At 39.0% G+C, this 24159-nt stretch overlaps 2 protein-coding genes across 2 annotated transcripts in view; both read right to left on the bottom strand.

Moving 5' to 3' along the window:
• The window catches only part of VANGL2 (VANGL planar cell polarity protein 2), a 193191-nt gene extending 188872 nt beyond the window's left edge, over positions 1 to 4319 (bottom strand). Inside the window, exon 1 of the mRNA XM_056545545.1 lies at positions 4189 to 4319. The gene's annotated coding sequence lies outside the window, so the exon portion shown is untranslated. The remainder of the gene's footprint in view (positions 1 to 4188) is intronic.
• Positions 4320 to 9905: 5586 nt separating this feature from the next.
• Positions 9906 to 23743, bottom strand: NHLH1 (nescient helix-loop-helix 1). Its single transcript, XM_056545547.1, has 2 exons — positions 23568 to 23743; positions 9906 to 12072 (listed from the first exon to the last, which is right to left on the bottom strand). Exon 2 carries the CDS (start codon positions 11811 to 11813, stop codon positions 11424 to 11426), a length of 390 nt encoding a protein of 129 aa, XP_056401522.1. The 5' UTR covers positions 11814 to 12072; positions 23568 to 23743; the 3' UTR covers positions 9906 to 11423.
• Between the last annotated feature and the right edge of the window lie 416 nt (positions 23744 to 24159).

Here is a 24159-nt window from a genome sequence, read left to right as displayed (position 1 = left end):
ATATGTGACGCTTCCTGCAGAGCCATAATATCTCGTATATTATATATAATACAGTCTGTTGAGCCATGTATCTAAGCCTTTCATGTGTGATACTGTCTGCAGAGCTGAAGTATCCAATATAAAGTTGCCACCTGGCCGGTATTTTACCGGTACAGTCAGTATTTTGGCCACCATGCCGGTAGTTTTATATTAAAAATAGCAGCAATGCAATGGCCGGTATTTATCCAACCAATCCTACAACTCCCGGAATGTTCCACCATAACCTATACCAGTGTTTCCCAACCAGAGTGCCTCCTGCTGTTGCAAAACTACAACTCCCAGCATGCCCGGACAGCCAACGGCTGTCCGGGCATGCTGAGAGTTGTAGTTTTGCAACAGCTCAAGCCACCCCTGGTTGGGAAACACTGACCTATACTATATACTACTCTATAGTCCAACCTGCTGGGAGTTGTAGTTTTGCAACAGCTGGAGGCACCCCTGGTTGGGAAACACTGACCTATGCTATATACTACTCTATAGTCCAACATGCTGGGAGTTGTAGTTTTGCAACAGCTGGAGGCACCCCTGGTTGGGAAACACTGACCTATGCTATATACTACTCTATAGTCCAACATGCTGGGAGTTGTAGTTTTGCAACAGCTGGAGGCACCCCTGGTTGGGAAACACTGACCTATACTATATACTACTCTATAGTCCAACATGCTGGGAGTTGTAGTTTTGCAACAGCTGGAGGCACCCCTGGTTGGGAAACACTGACCTATACTATATACTACTATATAGTTAACATGCTGGGAGTTGTAGTTTTGCAACAGCTGGAGGCACCCCTGGTTGGGAAACACTGACCTATGCTATATACTACTATATAGTCCAGCATGCTGGGAGTTGTAGTTTTGCAACAGCTGGAGGCACCCCTGGTTGGGAAACACTGACCTATACTATATACTACTATATAGTTAACATGCTGGGAGTTGTAGTTTTGCAACAGCTGGAGGCACCCCTGGTTGGGAAACACTGACCTATGCTATATACTACTATATAGTCCAGCATGCTGGGAGTTGTAGTTTTGCAACAGCTGGAGGCACCCCTGGTTGGGAAATACTGACCTATAGTATATACTACTATATAGTCCAACATGCTGGGAGTTGTAGTTTTGCAACAGCTGGAGGCACCTCTGGTTGGGAAACACTGACCTATACTATATACTACTCTATATTCCAACCTGCTGGGAGTTGTAGTTTTGCAACAGCTGGAGGCACCCCTGGTTGGGAAACACTGACCTATGCCATATACTACTATATAGTCCAGCATTCTGGGAGTTGTAGTTTTGCAACAGCTGGAGGCACCTCTGGTTGGGAAACACTGACCTATACTATATACAGTATTACTATATAGTCCAACATGCTGGGAGTTGTAGTTTTGCAACAGCTGGAGGCACCTCTGGTTGGGAAACACTGACCTATACTATATACTACTATATAGTCCAACATGCTGGGAGTTGTAGTTTTCGTTTGGGGCAGCTGCTGAGCCACAGGCTGTATCAGGGCATGCTGGGAGTTGTAGTTAGTAACTAACTGCAACTCTCAATTTTAATTTAAAAAAGCAATCAAAAAGTCACATCAAAACAAAAATGGTCCTGTTTAAAACTACAGATCAGGGCGCAAAAATATACCCTCATACAGGCCCCGTATAAGGAGAAATAAATAGGTTATAGGGGTCAGAATAGGACAAATTTCCCCGTATATGTGGATCCTGTGATGTCACGCATATATAATTAATTATGCAAATTACCATGGCCGGTATTTTTTTGTTGCAAGAAAGGTGAACCCTAATCCAAGGCCGAATGAGACGTTACCGTGTATATAGCTCGGAAAAGCGCTGTCCGCAAATGGGGGTAGACAGCGTCCATAACATCTAGTAAAATACCTCAGGAGACGTCTCCTATTGCACAGGATCATTTTTTTACCTCAGGAAAAATATGTTTTGTGACCGTACACTAAGCCTTTCATGTGTGATACTGTTTGCTGAGCTGAAGTATCTAAGCTCGTCATGTGTGATACTACCTCAGGGATCTGTGCCAGGCTGCCTAGTGGTCCCTCTCCAGGTCTTGGCCTCAAGTTTACACAGCTGTCTAAACTGCACAATGATAAGAGGCGGCCATGTTGCTTGAGATGAGAATCAATGGCTTCTCCTCAGCAGTGACTGTTGTGTACACAGGACGGGTGATGGAGGATTCCACAGGCCTCGTCCTCACAATGGAGGTGAAGTGATGTATTGTGCTCTGAGATAACACCACGGCGCACTCCTCTTGACCCCATACAAAATGGTTATATAGGACGGGAGATGGAGACGGAAGGCCTCACAGTATTCGGGAGCCATCGCTGCACCATTCACCAGACATTCACACCTAGATACTAAGGCTAGGTTCACACCACGGAATTTACGCCTGCAATTCAGCTTTGGAATTCATGACAGGCGTAACTACATCTGTTTAACAGGCACTATCACACATGTCAGGCTTAGATACAGAAGCTCAGTGCACAGTATTACATGAAAGGCTTAGATACAGAAGCTCAGTTCACAGTATTACATGAAAGGCTTAGATACAGAAGCTCAGTGCACAGTATTACATGAAAGGCTTAGATACAGAAGCTCAGTGCACAGTATTACATGAAAGGCTTAGATACAGAAGCTCAGTGCACAGTATTACATGAAAGACTTAGATACAGAAGCTCAGTGTACAGTATTACTTGAAAGGCTTAGATACAGAAGCTCAGTGCACAGTATTACATGAAAGGCTTAGAGACAGAAGCTCAGTGCACAGTATTACATGAAAGGCTTAGATACAGAAGCTCAGTGCACAGTATTACATGAAAGGCTTAGATACAGAAGCTCAGTGTACAGTATTACTTGAAAGGCTTAGATACAGAAGCTCAGTGCACAGTATTACATGAAAGGCTTAGAGACAGAAGCTCAGTGCACAGTATTACATGAAAGGCTTAGATACAGAAGCTCAGTGCACTGTATTACATGAAAGGCTTAGATACAGAAGCCCAGTGCACTGTATTACATGAAAGGCTTAGATACAGAAGCTCAGTGCACAGTATTACATGAAAGGCTTAGATACAGAAGCTCAGTGCACAGTAGTACATGAAAGGCTTAGATACAGAAGCTCAGTGCACAGTATTACATGAAAGGCTTAGATACAGAAGCTCAGTGCACAGTATTACATGAAAGGCTTAGATACAGAAGCTCAGTTCACTGTATTACATGAAAGGCTTAGATACAGAAGCTCAGTTCACTGTATTACATGAAAGGCTTAGATACAGAAGCTCAGTGCACAGTATTACATGAAAGGCTTAGATACAGAAGCTTAGTGCACTGTATTACATGAAAGGCTTAGATACAGAAGCTCAGTGCACAGTATTACATGAAAGGCTTAGATACAGAAGCTCAGTGCACTGTATTACATGAAAGGCTTAGATACAGAAGCTCAGTGCACTGTATTACATGAAAGGCTTAGATACAGAAGCTCAGTGCACTGTATTACATGAAAGGCTTAGATACAGAAGCTCAGTGCACTGTATTACATGAAAGGCTTAGATACAGAAGCTCAGTGCACTGTATTACATGAAAGGCTTAGATACAGAAGCTCAGTGCAAAGTATTACATCACAGGCTTAGATACAGACGCTCAATGCTAAAAGTTGCCCAGTTGCCCATAGCAACCAATCAGATCGCTCCTTTCATTTTTAACAAGGCCTCTGCAAAATGAAAGAAGCGTTCTGATTGGTTGCTAAGGGCAACTGGGCAACTTTTCCTCTAGACAGATTGTGATAAATCTCCCCCTATATACCCAGCCTGAAAGGAGACATGGAGGGAGAGATGCTCAGCACACTGTATACACTATGGGGGAGATTTATCAAAACCTGTCCAGAGTAAAAGTTGCTGAGTTGCCCATAGCAACCAATCAGATCGCTTCTTTCATTTTTGAAACAGTATCTAATAAATAAAAGAAGCAATCTGATTGGTTGCTATGGGCAACTCAGCAACTTTTCCTCTGCACAGGTTTTGATAAATCTCCCCTGTAGTACGGTTGCCATCTTTCTTGCTAAATAATACCGGCCATGCTAATTTGCTAATAATTATATATGTGTGGTGTCCCGGTACCGTACCGTATAGTATACTGTACCTTGTATGTATGGTGGTCCCCAAGGTCAGAGTTACTTCGTTCCAGTAGCCTCCTCTGGATGGGATAGCCCCTAGTCACCTCTTCCTTCTTTAATTTTATGATGTTTATATGTATAAGTAATTATATGTTTAATTGTCTATATTAGTGTCGCAGGACCTTAGGTCACATGACTAATGTTAATTCTATTAAGGTATGCTAAAGGACCTTCCTAGGTTACGTGTGTGGTCACATGTCTAGACCATAATCCCTTGTGTAAAGTGATTGACAGATGGTATGGACCAATGAGCTGAAGGCCAGCCCCTGCCCATATAAGGGAGCTGCAGCCAATCCTCGCTCTCTTGGGTTCCGGACTATCAGAGAGGAGAGATCCGTGCAACTTACAAAGACAAGACCAGGCCGAAGCCTGATAATACTAAACCGTGAGTTATAATACAACTCCCCGCTAAAGTCCGCGTGACTGCTCGACGTAAACTCAATCCCCTAAATCCAGCGGAACAGCGCATAGAAATCTACTGAGCTTAAAACTCACAAGGTCCCAACCAACTGTCAAGATCTTCATAGACTCTGAATGTACAAAGACTGTTCCTGTTTGTTTCTGCATAAAACCTGCAGTAAAAGTTCCGACAGTTTTCTGAAAACCTCCGGTTGTGGACAATCATTTATTATACCTCCCTATCGCTCTTGGGACGGGTGGCGATCGGACAAGCATGTACAGAGGAGCCCTCACCCTGGCGTCACGAGTGATAAGGGTTAAACAAGCACCCTTTAGTCACCGCACAGCTACACCCCATCTACCCTACACCCCCAAGCTACCACATATGTTGACATCACAGGATACGTATATGCGGAGGAAATTTTGTCCTATTCTGACGCCTATAACTTTTTTTCTTTCTCCTTATACGGGACCTTTTTGCGCCCCGATCTGTAGTTTTTAACAGGACTATTTTTGTTTTGATGTGACTTTTTGATCACTTTTTTTTTAAATTAAATTTGGGAGTTGCAGTTGGTTACTAACTACAACTCCCAGCATGCCCTGATACAGCCTGTGGCTCAGCAGCTGCCCCAAACGACAACTACAACTCCCAGCATGTTGGACTATATAGTAGTATATAGTATAGGTCGGTGTTTCCCAACCAGGGGTGCCTCCAGCTGTTACAAAACTACAACTCCCAGCATGTTGGACTACATAGTAGTATATGTCAGTGTTTCCTAACCAGGGGTGCCTCCAGCTGTTGCAAAACTACCACTCCCAGCATGATCGGACAGCCAACGGCTGTCCGTACATGCTGGGAGAGGTAGTTTTGTAACAGCTGGAGGCACTCTGGTTGGCAAACACTGGTAATAGGTTATGGTGCAACTTTCCGGGAGTTGTAGGATTGGTTGGATAAATATTGGCCATTGCATTTAATATAAAAATACCGTCAGGGTGGCCAAAATACCGGCTGTGCCAGTCAAATACCGGCCAGGTGGAAAACCTATACATGTGACATGCTTAGATACAGAAGCTCAGTGCACAGTACTACATGTGACATGCTTAGATACAGAAGCTCAGTGCACAGTACTACATGTGACATGCTTAGATACAGAAGCTCAGTGCACAGTATTACATGTGACATGCTTAGATACAGAAGCTCAGTGCACAGTGTTACATGTGACACGCTTAGATACAGAAGCTCAGTGCACAGTACTACATGTGACATGCTTAGATACAGAAGCTCAGTGCACAGTATTACATGTGACATGCTTAGATACAGATGCCCAGTGCATGGTATTACAAGTGACAGGCTTAGATACAGAAGCTTAGTGCACAGTATTACCTGACAGGCTTAGATACAGAAGCTCAGTGCACAGTATTTTATGACAGGCTTAGATACAGAAGCTCAGTGACAGGCTTAGCTAAAAGCTCAGTGCACAGTATTACATGTGACAGGCTTAGATACAGAAGCCCAGTGCATGGTATTACATGTGAGGCTTAGATACAGAATCTCAGTGCACAGTATTACACCTGACAGGCTTAGATACAGAAGCTTAGTGCACAGTATTACACCTGACAGGCTTAGATACAGAAGCTCATTGCACAGTATCACATGTGACAGGCTTAGATACAGAAGCTCAGTGCACAGTATTTTATGACAGGCTTAGATACAGAAGCTCAGTTACAGGCTTAGCTAAAAGCTCAGTGCACAGTATTACATGTGAAATGCTTAGATACAGAAGCTCAGTTACAGGCTTAGATACAGAATCTCAGTACACAGTATTACACGTGACACGCATAGATACAGAAGCCCAGTGCATGGCATTACACATGTGAGGCTTAGATACAGAATCTCAGTACACAGTATTACATGTGACACGCATAGATACAGAAGCCCAGTGCATGGCATTACACATGTGAGGCTTAGATACAGAATCTCAGTGCACAGTATTACATGTGACAGGCTTAGATACAGAATCTCAGTGCACAGTAGTACATGTGACACGCTTAGATACAGAAGCACAGTGCATGGTATCACACATGTGAGGCTTAGATACAGAATCTCAGTACACAGTATTACATGTGACAGGCTTAGATACAGAATCTCAGTGCACAGTAGTACATGTGACACGCTTAGATACAGAAGCCCAGTGCATGGTATTACACATGTGAGGCTTAGATACAGAATCTCAGTACACAGTATTGCATGTGACACGCTTAGATACAGAAGCTCAGTGCATGGCATTACACATCTGAGGCTTAGATACAGAATCTCAGTGCACAGTATTACATGTGACACGCTTAGATACAGAAGCCCAGTGCATGGTATTACACATGTGAGGCTTAGATACAGAATCTCAGTGCACAGTATTACATGTGACACGCTTAGCTACAGAAGCCCAGTGCATGGTATTACACGTGACAGGCTTAGATACAGAATCTCAGTACACAGTATTACATGTGACACGCTTAGATACAGAAGCCCAGTGCATGGCATTACACATCTGAGGCTTAGATACAGAATCTCAGTGCACAGTATTACATGTGACACGCTTAGATACAGAAGCCCAGTGCCTGGTATTACACATGTGAGGCTTAGATACATAATCTCAGTGCACAGTATTACACGTGACAGGCTTAGATACAGAAGCCCAGTGCATGGTATTACACATGTGAGGCTTAGATACATAATCTCAGTGCACAGTATTACACGTGACAGGCTTAGATACAGAAGCCCAGTGCATGGTATTACACATGTGAGGCTTAGATACATAATCTCAGTGCACAGTATTACATGTGACACGCTTAGATACAGAAGCTCACTGCACAGTATTACACATGACAGGCTTAGATACAGAAGCTCAGCAGACAATATCACACATGATAGGTTTACATACATAAGCTTTATATATTAACACATGGGAAGCTTAAAAACATTGGCTGAAAAGACAGTATCACCTATGATAGGCTTAGATACATCAGCTCAACAGACAATGACAGACATTAAAGGTTTTAAAAGGATTATCCAGGATTAGAAAAACATAGCTGCTCTCTTCCAGAAACAGCACCCCTCTTGTTCACAGGTTGTGTGTGGTATTGCAGCTCATTTCCTTTGAAGTAAATGGATCCAAGTTGTTATACTGCACTCCACCTGAGGACAGATGTGGCGCTGTTTTTGGAAGAAATCAGCAACGTTTTTTTTATTCCCTGACGGTATCAGGTGTGTTAGATACAGCAGATTATCAGACAGCATCACACATGAAAGGCTTAGATACCTAGGTACATGGACTTAGAGACAGCATCTCATCCGACAGTGTCACACATGATAGGCTTAGATACAAAGACTCAGCAGAAGATATCACACATGGGAGGCTCAGATGTATTGACTCTGTAGACAGTATCACACATGATGGGCTTAGATACATTGGTTCAGTAAACGATATTAAAAATGATGGTCTTAGACAGGGGATTAGCAGATAGAATCACACATGACAGGCTCGGATACAGAGACTTAGCAGATGATATCACACATGGGAGGCATAGATGTATTGACTCTGTACACGGTATCACACATGACAGGCTTAGATACAGTGGCTCAGCAGACAGACTCACGCATGATGGGTTTATATACCAGCTCGGCAGATAGTATCACGCATGACAGGCTCGGATACAGAGACTCAGCAGATTATATCACACGTGGGAGGCTTTGATGTATTGACTCTGTAGACAGTATCACACATGATGGGCTTAGATAAAGCGACTCACCAGACAGTGTCATACATTTTTCGCTTAGATACACATCTGAGCAGACAGTATAGATAGATTTATGTATAAAAGCCCAGCAGATGGTGTCAGATGTAAGAGGCTTAGATACCCTGATTCGGCAGATTGTACCACACCTGATAGACTTAGATACACTGGTTCAGCAGTATGGCTTAGGTACATGTCATTATAGCACTATCGCGTAGGTACATCTCATAATAGCATCGAGTGTCAGTATTGCACGGACGCAGTACAGACTGGTGTAGATCAGTGGTCTCCAAAGTGTGGGCCTCCAGATGTTGCAGAACTACAACTCCCAGCATGCCCCGGCATGCTGGGAGTTGTAGTTTTGCAACATCTGGAGGCCCACACTTTGGAGACCACCGCTGTAGAGCCTTAAAGTCTCGCATTTAAAGTAAGTAGGACTTGTAATAGCGACACAATAAAAATGTAATAGCGACACAATAAACAGACCCAAAACGCGTTTCTTAATTTTTTTTTTTCCGTTTTAATCGAATCCTTCAACTTTTTTAAGAAATCATAAATAGTCTGTATCCATTCTAAACACATAAAACATTGTCAAAGTATTTACAGAATGTATTTTTCTTCTTCTTCTTCATTTCAAGAGCTTATTTAAAGGTCATGGAACCTATCGCACAGAAAAAACGAGGCTCTCGGCGGCAGAACGGAGGTAAGACTTGAGTCCCGGTCGACTGTGCTCGGAGGCCAGCGCCCAAGTCCCGGTGAAATTTTTTATTAATTTTTTTTATAATAATTTTTTATTTTAATTTTTTTTCAGAATTTTGTTTTCCTCGTAAAAAGTGCACAACACAGCAAATAAATAATGACTCGTATAAATAAATTAAAAAATAAATAAATTAATCTTGTTAATTCCTGGCACGTACATTTTTTTCAAGGGGGGGGGGGGTGGGGTTGATGAACGTGAAACGAAGGCGATACTAGCTGTAGCGGGAAGGGTGATGTACCTAGGGTGTAGAGGCAGCACCGAGATGGTGGTGAGAACTTACATTGAAAGCCTTCTACCAATGGAATTCGTAAGGCTTAAAGGGGTACTCCAGTGGAAATTTTTTGTTTTTTAAATCATCAAATTACAAAAATCTTAATCCCTCCAGTACTTATGAGCTGCTGTATGCTCTTGAGGAAGTTGTATAGTTATTTTCTGTCTGACCACAGTGCTCTCTGCTGCCACTTCTGTCTGTGTCAGGAACTGTCCAGAGTGGGAGAAAATCCCCATAGAAAACCTCTGCAGCATACAGCAGCTGATAAGTACTGGAAAGATTAAGATTTTTAAATAGAAGTAATTTACAAATCTCTATAACTTTCTGCAACCAGTTGATTAGAAAAACTCCCCCCCCCCCCCCCCACTTGAGTACCCCTTTAACCCTTTCAGCTTGGCTCAGAAATCCAAGGAGGAAATTTCAGAATCGCTCAGGAAATTTTTGGACTGTAGAAGCTTCTTCGTACTAAAAGTTATGACCTAAAGTAGTAGGATCATCCAAGAGAGGTGTTCCCACAACCATTTATGGTCCCAGTTCTTCTTCATCTTCATATCCCTTCTAGGGTGGTGTGACCTCCTAACCTATTTTCTCGGCATAGCCCTCTACTGGTCAACCCCACCCACGAGGAATCTAGAAGACATACCCTCCTCTCTACTGTCTCTGTAGTAGCAGCACATGGCTGCTTTCATAAATGCCATTGTCCAGAAGGTAGAACGTTCTATCTTCAAAAATTAAGTTTTTTCCCCCAAAATTCTCAATCTATCTAGAGGAGGTTATGTTACCTTTGGCTATGAGGTCATCTTATAATCTACGATGTCGTCTATCATGTTCCTATCTAGAGTAGGTAGTATTGGTTGTTGTACTGTGTCTTCAAAATATGGGGGTTACTTGAGGTTGGATATATTGTAGGGTTCACCTTCTATTTTATCCACCATAGTTAAAGGGAAAACTTCAAAGATATCGTCGATATAACGTAACCAGAGTTTCCTTTTAACTTAAAATAAGGTTTTGTTGGGTTAAATAATCCATCTGTAGAACCTATTAACCAGCCGCAAGCAACCTACACTTGTCGACGCAGGTCTTTTTTTGTTACCATCCAGTGAATGAAGACTAAACAACTAGATATTAACTTTTATGTGGAAGGAAAGTGCACATTTGATACTATATTCTTAGTAGGTTCCTGCCTAGAAACGGACTATGTATTCAACTATATCAATAGGAGACTGTACATTGGAGTTGCAGTGGCCTTTCCGTGGTGCACTGTCAAAGGGGAAGAGGTCAATCGATGTAGGACATATGTTTTAAATATGAGTGCAATATGGTATCCATATGAGACATATGAATCAATCAATAAATGGAACTCTAAATTTTCACCTTTGGGAAAAATCCCCCACCCGTGGTTGTCCATCTCATGGTGCTTGTGAAGAGGAAGTGCCCGAAGCCTCCCACTGCTGATGTCCCCATCTCCGCAGGACCCATTGATATGTGTGCCCTGTGCGTATCTATCTTGGTGGAGGTATCTTAGCTAAACCAAGTCCTTCTAGATCGGCCTTCACTTAATTGTACAAGTGCAACTTGACCGTTAGTCTAGAGTTTTAGCAATTATTCGAGGACCTTGACAAGGTCCTTTTAGAGTTCTTCATGGATGAATAATGGTATTACGAACCAGACATGGTCCCGTGTAAACTATATCTGCAGGTAGTTGAGATCGATGGTCTTAATGCCATGTGATACTCCCGATGATATGAGTCTGAACTGTGACTATGTCTGAACAGGTGACCAGAATGGGTTATATTGGAAAGGCAGGAGGTTTACATTCTAGGTTGGGAGTTGGGGACCCTACAAAAATCCATGACAGATTAGAAAACATATGGTCCCACAGGTTCTCCTCTGTCATAAAGTCCTAGTTTGTAGCTGAATACAGCAGCATAAAATAATAAGGGGTGAGCTAGAACCCCACATAGTGCACCTCGGAGCTATCACACATCTAGAACATGGTTGAGATAGGAGATGTAGCAGATAGCTAGTCGGAGAATCTCAATTTTTGACAGTTTCTTGTCGGGGGGAAGAGTCGGCAGAAGCTTCCTCAACTCTGCGAAGGCCAAGTTAAATGCTTCCACCCGTATGCGTTCCCGTGTAGCGTGTGCAGTACGATATTTAGCCGTCGCTCTCCTCCGTCTTCGCCTCTCTTCTCGACTTAAGTGCTGAAGCTCTCGTTTTACTGCGTCGCTGGCTTCGCAAATCCGCGTTTCTCCACATAAACTGATGCCACCTGCGTCATTTAGTCCTCCGCCACCTCCACAATCGCTAAACACGGACTCAGTCTCTGAATGAGCTGGGATTTCTGTCTGTTCGGAGTTCAACATCATTCCTTTCTTTTAAGACTTTTTGGTTGTGTCCCCCTTTAGATACCCCAGATCAGTAGATAAAGTGCTTCACAAAAGATGGTGTCTCCCGGATCTCATGGATCATGTATGGGTACAGCGTGGAAGATGCAGCAACCAGGCACGTGATGGCTTCTGCGGGCTCGCGACAATGCACTTAAGAGAAAAAATTTTACTCGTAAAAGTGTTCAGTGGAGATTAAGCTTTTATTTTCCTCTCTGCTCTCTCCTTCTTGTTTTTCCCCCTGGAACAAAAGAGAAATCGAGAAATTATAAGAGGGTTCCTTAATGGCTATGAAGGGAATTGTGCCAACAAGATAAAAAGCGGATTTAATAGGAAAGAGATGGTATGGTGTGTAGGAGAGGTATAAAAACCATAGAAGAAAAAATATAAAGCTACGTAAAAAAGAAATAACGCAATTAGGAGCCTCGTAAAAACGAACGGCGAATCAACAGAGGTTTAGTCAAGGCACTATAAGTAGATCAATTGTTGATATCAACCATTCATCTTATCAAGGCTACACACTAATCCTTTATACCACATGCAAACAAAGATAGCTTAATATGGATGAAAAAAAATTGTTCCAACCATAAAAACAAAAACATTCTAAATGGGAAATTTGGATCAAATTGAAGAAATCTTAATTTTTACAGAACAGCTGTCACTTCATGTCAACATGAAGATCACTGCCCATACTGCTCCGCTGGACTATTAGGACATCCAAAGGATAGATCGGAAATCTCTATATGTGGAAAAACCTCTTTTACTAGTGACTATTGATTCTTTACACCTAGGAAGATCTGTGGATCAGGTTGTCTACTTGGGCCGTGATTAGAAAGTGGAGATTTCTTGGCTTTTCTTGGTGTGATAGGAAAAAAGCTTAATTTGTGGAACCGTAATGGGGACCATATCGAGCCCATTTCTTCTCAATGATGAAAATAGGAATTCTGGTACTGTAATGGGGACCAAATAGAGCCCTTTCCTTCTCAATTATAGAAATAGGCTTTTAACAAAAGTGTAGATTAGGGAAATTCTGTGGAGGATGCTGTACTTTCTATAGCTAAATTTTATATAGGTGTATGGTGTACAGGGTAAGTCCTAAAATATAATGGTTTAGTAGGTAATATGGCATGAACCATTAGGTGATTTGGGACCCATGGCAACCAAAACCCAGTTACAGTGCAGGTTTTACTATACATCCACTTCGTTCCAATTAAACCAAGGGAACTAAATGTATCTATCTATCTCCTATCTATCTACCTATCTCATATCTATCTATCTTCTATCTATCTATCTCATATCTATCTATCTATCTATCTATCTATCTTCTATCTATCTAACATCTACCTATCTATCTCCTATATTTCTATCTTCTGTCTATCTCATATCTGTCTCTCATATCTATCTATCTCATATCTATCTATCTTATATCTATCTATCTTATATCTATCTCATATCTATCTATCTATCTCATATCTACCTATCAATCTATCTATCCAGCAAGTAGAGGCCATTTGTGGCAGTCCAATGAAAATCAAACGATAATTTCCATCTTATATGAATTTTTTTTAATATTCTATTCCAGTGATTCCCAACCAGTGTGTCTCCAGCTGTTGTAAAACTACAACTCCCAGCATGCCTGGACAGCCAACGGCTGTCCGGGCATGCTGGGAGTTTTAGTTTTGCAACAGCTGGAGGCACACTGGTCGATAAACACTGCTCTAGTCCCATACATTTGTCAAATTTCTGCATAACCACATGCGCCGTTCCGGAGTCTAAGTGTCATCAAAAGAAGCTTTTTTCATGTCCGCCATGTTGTTTTTTCCCCCCGGAAACAGATTATAAATATAACTAAGAAACACCTGACGATCATTTATAACAATCGTAGATAAGAGGACTGATGGGATACAAATAGCCATAAAGGGGGGGGGGGGGGGGGGGGCTAATGTCTGCGTATCTATATCCACCTTATTACATTAGTCATGAAGAATAAGATGTCATAGTAATGGGGAATATATGATGTGTCAGGAGAAGGTGGCGGAAACATTAATGGAGAGAAAATAACCCAGAAACCGGGCTGGAACAAGGGAAAGATGGATGACAGGCCGGAGAAAAAGGCGCCAGAGATGATGGGGGAGAAAAGTGTCTTCTCCTTATACTAAGTGGAGCTGATGGGGAGGACAAATGACAAGAGATGGGGCCCGGCACCCAAAGGCCCTGCCCGGAGCCCACGGGGGGACCACTGCACATTTCATAAAGATAGATGGAAAGGAAAATGCATTTGTCTCTCTGGGGTCTCCTGAGACAGGACAGGTGGTGGATGGATGGGAGAGACACAGGGAGGGGGAGGAAAATAGGTCTGGGGGGGGGGGTATATTAAATTAGCCCGTATGTCACAGATTCTACCACTGGAGACATATGGAACCCAACACAGCTGTTTTGTGCAATGTGTCTGAAAAGGTCTCAACTCCATGGGGGTCCCAGAGGGAATGTGACATAGATAGAAGCCCCTCCCAGTATAGTGTCCTTATGGCCCATGTAAACAACAATCCATGGTGACGCTTCTGTCTATTTATCTATTTCATATCTATCTATCTATCTATGTCATATCTATCTATCTCATATCCATCTATCTATCTCATATCTATCTATCTATCTCATATCTATCTCATATCTATCTCATATCTATCTATCTATCTCATATCTATCTCATATCTATCTCATATCTATTATCTATCTCATATCTATCTATCTCATATCTATCTATCTATCTCATATCTATCTCATATCTATCTCATATCTATTATCTATCTCATATCTATCTATCTCATATCTATCTATCTCATATCTATCTATCTATCTCATATCTATCTATCTATTTCATATCTAGCTATGTATTTACCTCATATCTATCTATGTATTTACCTCATATCTATCTTTCTATCTATCTATCTTATATCTATCTATGTCATATCTATCTATCTCTCATATCTATCTATCTCATATCTATCTATCTCATATCTATCTATCTATCTCATATCTATCTATCTCATATCTATCTATCTATCTCTCATATCTGTCTATTTCATATCTATCTATGTATTTACCTCATATCTATCTATCTCATATCAATCTCATATCTATCTATCTATCTATATATCTATCTCATATCTATCTATCTATCTCATATCTATCTATCTCTCATATCTATCTATCTATCTATCTATCTATCTATCTGTATATCTCATATCTATCTATATTATATCTATCTATCTCATATCTATCTTATATCTATCTATCTCATTATCTATCTATCTATCTCATATATATCTATCTATCTCATATATATCTATCTATGTCATATCTATCTATCTCATATCTATCTATCTCATATCTATCTATCTCAGATCTATCTATCTGTATATCTCATATCTATCTATCTCATATCTATCTATATTATATCTATCTATCTCATATCTATCTTATATCTATCTATCTCATTATCTATTTATCTATCTCATATATATCTATCTATGTCATATCTATCTATGTCATATCTATCTATATCTCATATCTATCTATCTATCTATCTCATATCTATCTATATCATATCTATCTATATCTCATATCTATCTATCTATCTATCTCATATCTATCTATCTATCTCATATCTATTTATCTATCTATCTCATATCTATCTATTTATCTCATATCTATCTATTTATTTATCTATCTATCTGTTTTGATAGTATTATCATAAAGCCCCCGATTACACAGGAGTTTTCATAGTCTCTATAGGTTTCCCTATATCTGGAAGCACCTGGAGGAGCCGCATCCACAGGTTGTTCATGATCATAAGAGAAAGTAACCGCAGGCGAGATGGGGGATGAGAAGGCTGGCGGCCATACAATGTTCTCCTAATCTACCATAAACTCCACATTTCATGCTTTACCTAGCACCAACAGCTGGCTGTAATGTTAACCTTTTCAGTGCTGGGGCCCAAATATATAGTTAGTGAGAGATAAATAGATAGATTTAGATAGTTAGATAGATATGAGATAGATAGATATGAGAGATAGATATGAGATAGATATGAGATAGATAGATAGATAGATATGAGATAGATAGATAGATAGATAGATATGAGATAGATATGAGATAGATAGATAGATAGATATGAGATAGATAGATAGATAGATATGAGATAGATATGAGATAGATAGATATGAGATAGATAGATAGATAGATAGATATGAGATAGATATGAGATAGATAGATATGGGATAGATAGATATGGGATGGATAGATAGATATGAGATGGATAGATAGGAGATAGATAGATAGATATGGGATAGATAGATATGGGATAGATAGATATGGGATAGATAGATATGGGATAGATAGATATGGGATAGATAGATAGATAGATATGGGAAAGATAGATTGATATGGGAAAGATAGATTGATATGGGATAGATAGATAGATATGGGATAGATAGATATGAGAGAGATAGATATGGGATAGATAGATATGAGAGAGAGAGATATGAGAGAGATAGAAATGGGATAGATAGATAGATATGAGATAGATATAAGATAGATATGAGCTAGATAGATATGAGATAGATGGATAGATAGATAAATATTGTAATTTCTATCTATCTCATATCTATCTATTTATCTATCTATCTATCTATCTAAACTCTCTGGATTTATCCGCCCCAGTTGTACATCCTCAGACCATTTATAGTAAGTGTTGATGGTCTCTGGTGTATTCCTCCAGATAATGCCGTCTGTTATTCCCCTCTCTCCATCTTATTCCGTGGTGACATGGAGGTGGGTGGAGGGGCCGGGATGATTAATGGGCACACCTATTGTCAGGAGGGGAGCAGGATAAATATGGCCTCTCCTCTGTACCAGGCCTGGGAATTTCATCTGATTACCAGGCCGAGTGCTCTGGATAGCGGGGCTCCTTACTAACCAGTAATGTAATCTTACAGATTGGATTTTGGGAAAGCTGAAGGGGGATTAAGGTGCAAAATACACAGACGGGAGAAGACATTATTTCATTTTGGCAGCCATCATCTATAACAATTGTCATCATCAGATTACAGGCGGCACAACACATGTGTGTACAGATATATACATTTGTCCACTGTCAGGACCCATCTGATGTAAATAAAGCTTGGTTAAAAAAACGGAAGTCACGGATAATTGGCCAGATAAGTAAGTTTGACATTTCCATTCAAGAGGTGTAATGAATCTCCGAATGGACAAAACTTGTGTCACATGACTCAAAAAGTGCTGCCGTTGGGAAAAACTTATAGATGAGGCAATTTTGTTAGCAATTTTAACATGTCACCTCTGGTACACGTGGTCACCTCTATTGTCCGTAGGGGTCATTTTTAGCCTTTTCAATAAACCTTTTGACACATTTCCACTTGTCAAACTCAATTTCAATTACATTGTGGCTACTCAATGAGTTATTATTATGTCTTGTGTTTATTATGTTGTATTATGCTGTCTTATGTGACTTGGTAATGAAGTTCTATGTGTCCCAAAACGCGTTGTTTACACATTGATTATTGATAAAGAACCTTGAAGCTTTTCTGTTGGTAAGTGATAGCTCAATGAATTGTTATAATTATGTCTTATGTTTATTATGTTTTATTATCGTGTCTTATGTGACTTGATAAAGAAGTTCTATTAACTCGAAACGCGTTGTTTACAAGTTTATTTTAAAAAAAGGACCTTAAAGCTTTTCCGCTGGTCAATGATAACTTAATGAGTTATCATTATGTGTTCTGTTTCCTATGTCCTATCATGCTGTCTTACGTGACTTGATAATGAAGTCCTATGTACCCGAAACGCGTTGTCTACAAGTCCATTTTCAATAAAGAATCTTGAAGCTTTTCAACTGGTCAATGATTACTCGGTGAGTTATTATTATGTCTTGTATTTACTATATTCTTTTATGCTGTCTTATGTGACTTGATAAACAAGTCCTCTGTACCCAAAACGCGTTGTCTACAAGTCTATTTTCAGAAAGCAACCCTTGAAGCTTTTCTACTGGTCAGTGATTACTCAATGAGTTATCATTATGTGTTATGTTTACTATGTTCTATCATGCTGTCTTATGTGACTTGACAAAGAAGTCCTATGTACCCAAAACGCGTTATCTACAAGTCCATTTTCAGTAAGGAACCCTTTAAGCTTTTCCGCTGGTCAATGATAACTCTTCCAGCTATTGTCTCTTATGTTTTTTATGTTTAATTATACTGTCTTATGTGACTTAATAAGGAAGTCCTACGTACTCCGAAATGCGTTGTTTACCAGTTCATTTGCAGAGAAGAACCTTGAAGCTTTTTTTTTATATTGCTCAATAACTTGGTGAGCTATTATTATGTCTTATGTTTATTATGTTGTATTATGCTGTCTTATTTGACTTGATAAAAAAAAGTCCAATGTACCACCGAAACGCGTAGTTTCGAGCTTTTCCGCTGGTCAATAATAACTCAAAGAGTTGTTACTATTATGCCCTATGGTTCTTATGTTGTATTTTTCTGCCTTTTGTGACTTAATAGAGAAGTTCTTAGTACCGCCAAACGCGTTGTTTACACAAAACTTTTCCTAAAAAAACCTCAAAGCTTTTCCACTGTCAATGGTAACGTCACCTAAAGCAGGGTTTCTCAATTCCAGTCCTCAGGGCCCCCTAACAGGTCATGTTTTCAGGATTTCCTTAGTCTTTCACAGGTGATATAATTGTGGTGATGCCTGATTCACTGACCAAAATTATATCACCTGTGAAAAACTGAGGAAATCCTGAAAACATGACCTGTTAGGGGGCCCTGAGGACTGGAATTGAGAAACACTGACCTAAAGCAATGGTCTCCAAACTGTTGCAAAACTACAAATCCGAGTAGTTTAGTTGTAGTTTAGCGACATCTGGAGGGTCACAGTTTGGAGGTGACTGTTGATCTTTTCCTGCTCTATTACTAGGTCTACGTAGGGTTAAAAATTATGTGTACGCTAGATAAATGTTTCCTCCTTATGGTCCCTAAGGGGGTCTTTTTACGTATCAATAATACCTATGCCTATTTATATTGAAACTTTTGATTTTATATATATATTATTATTATTATTATTATTAATAAATATATATATATATATTATTATCTATTGATATAATTTTTTTATTAATAAAAATATAAAAATTTACAGAGAATTTTTGTTTTTTAAATGTAAAGTTTTGACTAGGAGTTTTTTTTTTTTGGTTGTTTTTGTTTTGTTTAATGAGTGAGGTAGCACGACTCTCAGCTCATCCATGTGAACAATGGGATTAATGCACTGAAATTTCTTCCGGGACCTGATGGGCTTTTAAACCGGCGATAACACGGTTTTAAGACCTCCAGGCGTGGTCGTTGAGAGAGTAATGCGCCTCGTAAAGTTGAACGACCTTCCTCCTTTAACTCCGCGCGTCGTGCTCCCGAAAAAAAAAAAAAGTGCGCGCTATGAGACGAAATGTAAGAGGCATCCAGTTCATACCGGCTGCTGTATAAGCAATCACACGGCCCACTGGAGCCTTGTTAGAGGTGTTTATTGCTTAATGAAATGTGAGCTCCCGAAAAAAAAACAAAAAAACAACAACAACTACAGCGACAGAACAAGGAAAGTCAGGATTTAACGCGATTCGAGAAAACTCCCTAATTGCTTGTAAATCCACTTAAGTTGGGAACATTTTTTTTTGAATTTTTACAGAATTTCCGGGTTGTGGAATTTTAACGGGGCTCTAAGGGGTTAATTTCAAATCAAAGAAGAAATTATTTCTATCAGACATTTTCTAATTTGCCTTAATTTGAGATGTGAAATAAATTTATTTTTGTTTATTTTTTTAAGTTGAAAGTGTAAATTCTTTAGGTCTTAAAACACAGGACATGAGTGAAAGAGGATGAATTTTTTTTTTTACTTGGATGAATTTACAAATTGTTTATTTTCAAATTGAGACAATATTTTTTATAATAATAAAAATAAATGTAATTATAAAAATAATTTCAAAGTGGGAAAAATCTGCACAAGTTTTATTTTACAATCTCCTATTTGAGTGTTGAAATAACTTTTCGTTAAACGGGTCATTACGGATATGGGCGAACCTGGAGAAAATCACGGCGATAAAATGAAATTAGGATTTTAGCAAAAATAATTTGGTTATCGATAGTTTTATAGATAGTTGTTTATACATTTTTCAGAATTAGTTTAGAAATAATTCTTTTATACATTTTTCATAAATAATTTACAGATAAATCTTTATACTTTTTTTTATAAATATTTATGAATAATTGTTGTTTTTCATGAATAAAGTTTATAAATAATTGTTTATAAAATAGTTTGTCGTTTTTATAAACTCACTTGTTGAACTGAAATATTGAAATATTATAACAATAAACCAAAGGATGCGAGAAATATAAAAAAAATTCTTCTGAAATTTTAAATGTTAAGTTTTGTTAATGTCAAGTTTTGATTTTGCATTTAAAACAAATAAATAAATAAAATTAAAAAACATAATTTGGGAGTCTCTTAAAATTCTTGACAATTTTTTTTTTCTCTTTTCTTTCTTTAATTTTTTTGGGTTGTTTGTTTAATTAAATTGATAAATTCTGGGTTGTTTAAACTGTTTTGAAGACTGCATTCAACAGGGCAAAGAGATGTGAAAAGATTGTCAGGTTGGCATACGGCTCGGTATTGAATTGCCCATCTGTCACAAGTTAGGAGATTGTCAGTGATCAATTGTACAGAATTGGTAATTGTCCCTTTGTGTACAATATAGAATCTGCCAGTGAAATCCTCATAGACATCCACACTCTATACAGTACACATGTGGATGGATGGATGGATGGATGGATGGATGGATCGATGGATAGATAGATATGAGATAGATAGATGGATATGAGATAGATATGAAATTATAGATAGATAGATATGAGATAGATAGATAGATATTAGATAGATGTGAGATAGATATGAAATGGATAGATAGATGGATAGATTTGAGATGGATAGATAAATAATAGATTGATATGAGATAGATGTGAGATAGATATATATGAAATGGATAGATAGATAGATATGAGATGATGGATAGACAGATAGATAGATATGAGATAGATAGATAGATAGATATGAGATAGACAGAGAGATAGATATGAGATAGATAGATATGAGATAGATAGATAGATATGAGATGGATAGATATGAGATGGATAGATATGAGATAGATAGATATGAGAGAGATAGATATGAGATGAGATGGATAGATAGATATGAGATGGATAGATATGAGATGGATAGATATGAGATGGATAGATATGAGATGGATAGATATGAGATGGATAGATATGAGAGAGATGGATAGATATGAGATGGATAGATATGAGATGGATAGATATGAGATGGATAGATATGAGATGGATAGATATGAGATAGATAGATATGAGATGGATAGATATGAGATAGATAGAGATATGAGATAGATAGATAGATATGAGAGAGAGATAGATATGAGATGGATAGATATGAGAGAGAGAGAGATATGAGATAGATATGAGATAGATAGATATGAGAGATCGATAGATAGGTAGATATGAGATAGATTGATATGAGATAGATAGATAGATATGAGAGATAGATAAATGGATATGAGATAGATATGAGATAGATAGATAGATAGATATGAGATAGATCGATATGAGAGATAGATAGATAGATAGATAGATGGATATGAGATAGATATGAGATAGATAGATAGATAGAAAGATGGATATGAGATAAATATGAGATAGATAGATAGATATGGGATAGATATGAGATAGATAGATATGAGATAGATAGATATAAGATAGATAGATAGATAGATAAATATGATAGATAAGATATGAGAAAGATAGATATGAGATAGATAGATAGATGGATATGGGATAGATATGAGATAGATAGATATAAGATAGATAGATAAATATGATAGATAAGATGCGGGAGAGATGAAATATGATGATGTTTAAATAATATGTAAAACAGCATCATGAAAATAAATTGCTGTAGACTTATTAGGCATAAACGTGCAATTATACAACAATATGAAAGTAGATGGAAAAAACCTCTTAAACTTCAGTTTAGAAAATGATTTGTCAACAGATTTCCAGATAATGATCTTGTACAATCTCACAGTGTAGTTCTTATGCATCTTGTGTTCTCACAGTTCTGTAATACACTTTGCACAGTCCTATATCCCATTCTCCGCTATCAGATGATTGTAAGCTCTTGTGACAAGTACATCTTTCCTCTTTGTTTCTTAGCCCGATCCCCTGATCTCATATCAGTGCAGGATGGACACTGGGTAGGACATTACCCGGCGGGCTTTGTATTTGCTCTCGGGGTCATCCATTGCAAATCATGGTTTGATTGACAGGTGTCATTCAGGAGATGATAGGCACATGAGGGTTGGCTGGGCTCTGCGGGGAGTTAACCGTTTATGTGTACACAGTGTATCGGGCCAAGACTGCGGCCTATGTGTGGATAGTGTTTTGGTGCTGATATGTTGTTTGTTGTTGTCAGTGGAGAGGAACCCACCCTAGACGGGGAGGAAGCATATGACTCCGATACGGAGCCACTCCAACATTATCCTGACAGATGCTAGAGATGAGCGGTGCCATCCACTCACCAAAACCACTGCCATAAACTTTACACACAAAGGGAGGGGTTAACCCTTCTTAGTCAAGTGCAGATAGATAGATAGATATGACATAGATATGACATAGATATGAGATAGATATGAGAGAGAGATAGATAGATATGAGAGAGAGAGATAGATATGAGATAGATATGAGAGATAGATAGATAGATAGATAGATATGAGATAGATAGATATGAGAGATAGATATATATGAGATAGATAGATATGAGAGATAGATAGATATGAGAGAGAGAGATAGATATGAGATAGATATGAGAGATAGATAGATAGATAGATATGAGATAGATAGATATGAGAGATAGATATATATGAGATAGATAGATATGAGAGATAGATAGATATGATAGATATGATAGATAGATATGAGAGATAGATAGATATGATAGATATGATAGATAGATATGAGAGATAGATAGATTGATAGATATGAGAGATAGATAAAAATATAGATATGAGATAGATAGATAGATAGATAGATAGATGTGAGATAGATATGAGATAGATACATAGATATTAGATAGATATATGTGGGATAGATATGAGATAGATACATAGATATTACATAGATATAAGATAGATAGATAGATAGATATTAGAGATAGATAGATATGAGAGATAGATAGATGTGAGATAGATAGATGTGAGATAGATAGATGTGAGATAGATAGATGTGAGATAGATGTGAGATAGATAGATGTGAGATAGATATGAGATAGATACATAGATATTAAATAGATAGATAGATGTGAGATAGATAGATAGATAGAAATGAGAGATAGATAGATGTGAGATAGATATGAGATAGATAGATAGATATATAGATATGAGATAGATAGATATGAGATAGATAGATATGAGATAGATATAGATTAGATCAGTCCATGTTATATTATTTCATCACAAACTTCCCCCTTTTTCCCCTCTCTGATCAGTTACTGTAATAAAGTCCCAATACTTCATGTCTGATGTAATGAGGAGCCCCCATGTCTTACCTGCACATTGTCCCATCGGGTGCTCCTCCTCAGGTAGTCCTCCTCTATACAGGGAGCAGATCTGTGTCCCCTAAAGTTTCCTTCCTCAGGTCCAGGCGGAAGTTTCTTCCCTCAGATCCCAGCCCCACACATAGGACGTCTGTACACATACACCCATGTGTATAGGAGTCCCATATATTTATATATATAGGGTGACACGGAGCACACCACACGAGGAAGAGGTGGCGTCTCTCATTGGCCACCGCACAACCTTCCATCATACATATTAAACAGCTGGGATGGCAAGACATTGGCTGGCAGAATGGGAAAACCCTGGGGATGGGAGAGGGAGGCGTTGGAACAGCTCCTGTGACTTGGCTGAGGGGCAGAGGGAGAGGACCAGGACTGGCTGGGGGATGAGGACATCTGTTCGGCATGCATATTTCATAAAGGGAAGGGGGATAGATAGGAGGGAGAGCCGGGACACACAGGACAGTCAATCAGGGGAAAGTGACAGACGGGACGTGATATTATAACCTCCGTATAAGAGAGCCACTGCGCCACCGCTCCACACCTGTCCCTCCGTCACCGGGTCCCAGGTCCCCTCCAGGGG

Source organism: Hyla sarda, chromosome 11 (genome assembly GCF_029499605.1).
Source record: "Hyla sarda isolate aHylSar1 chromosome 11, aHylSar1.hap1, whole genome shotgun sequence".
Classification (NCBI taxonomy): Eukaryota; Metazoa; Chordata; class Amphibia; order Anura; family Hylidae; genus Hyla; species Hyla sarda.
This window is presented reverse-complemented; position numbering and strand designations above follow the sequence as displayed.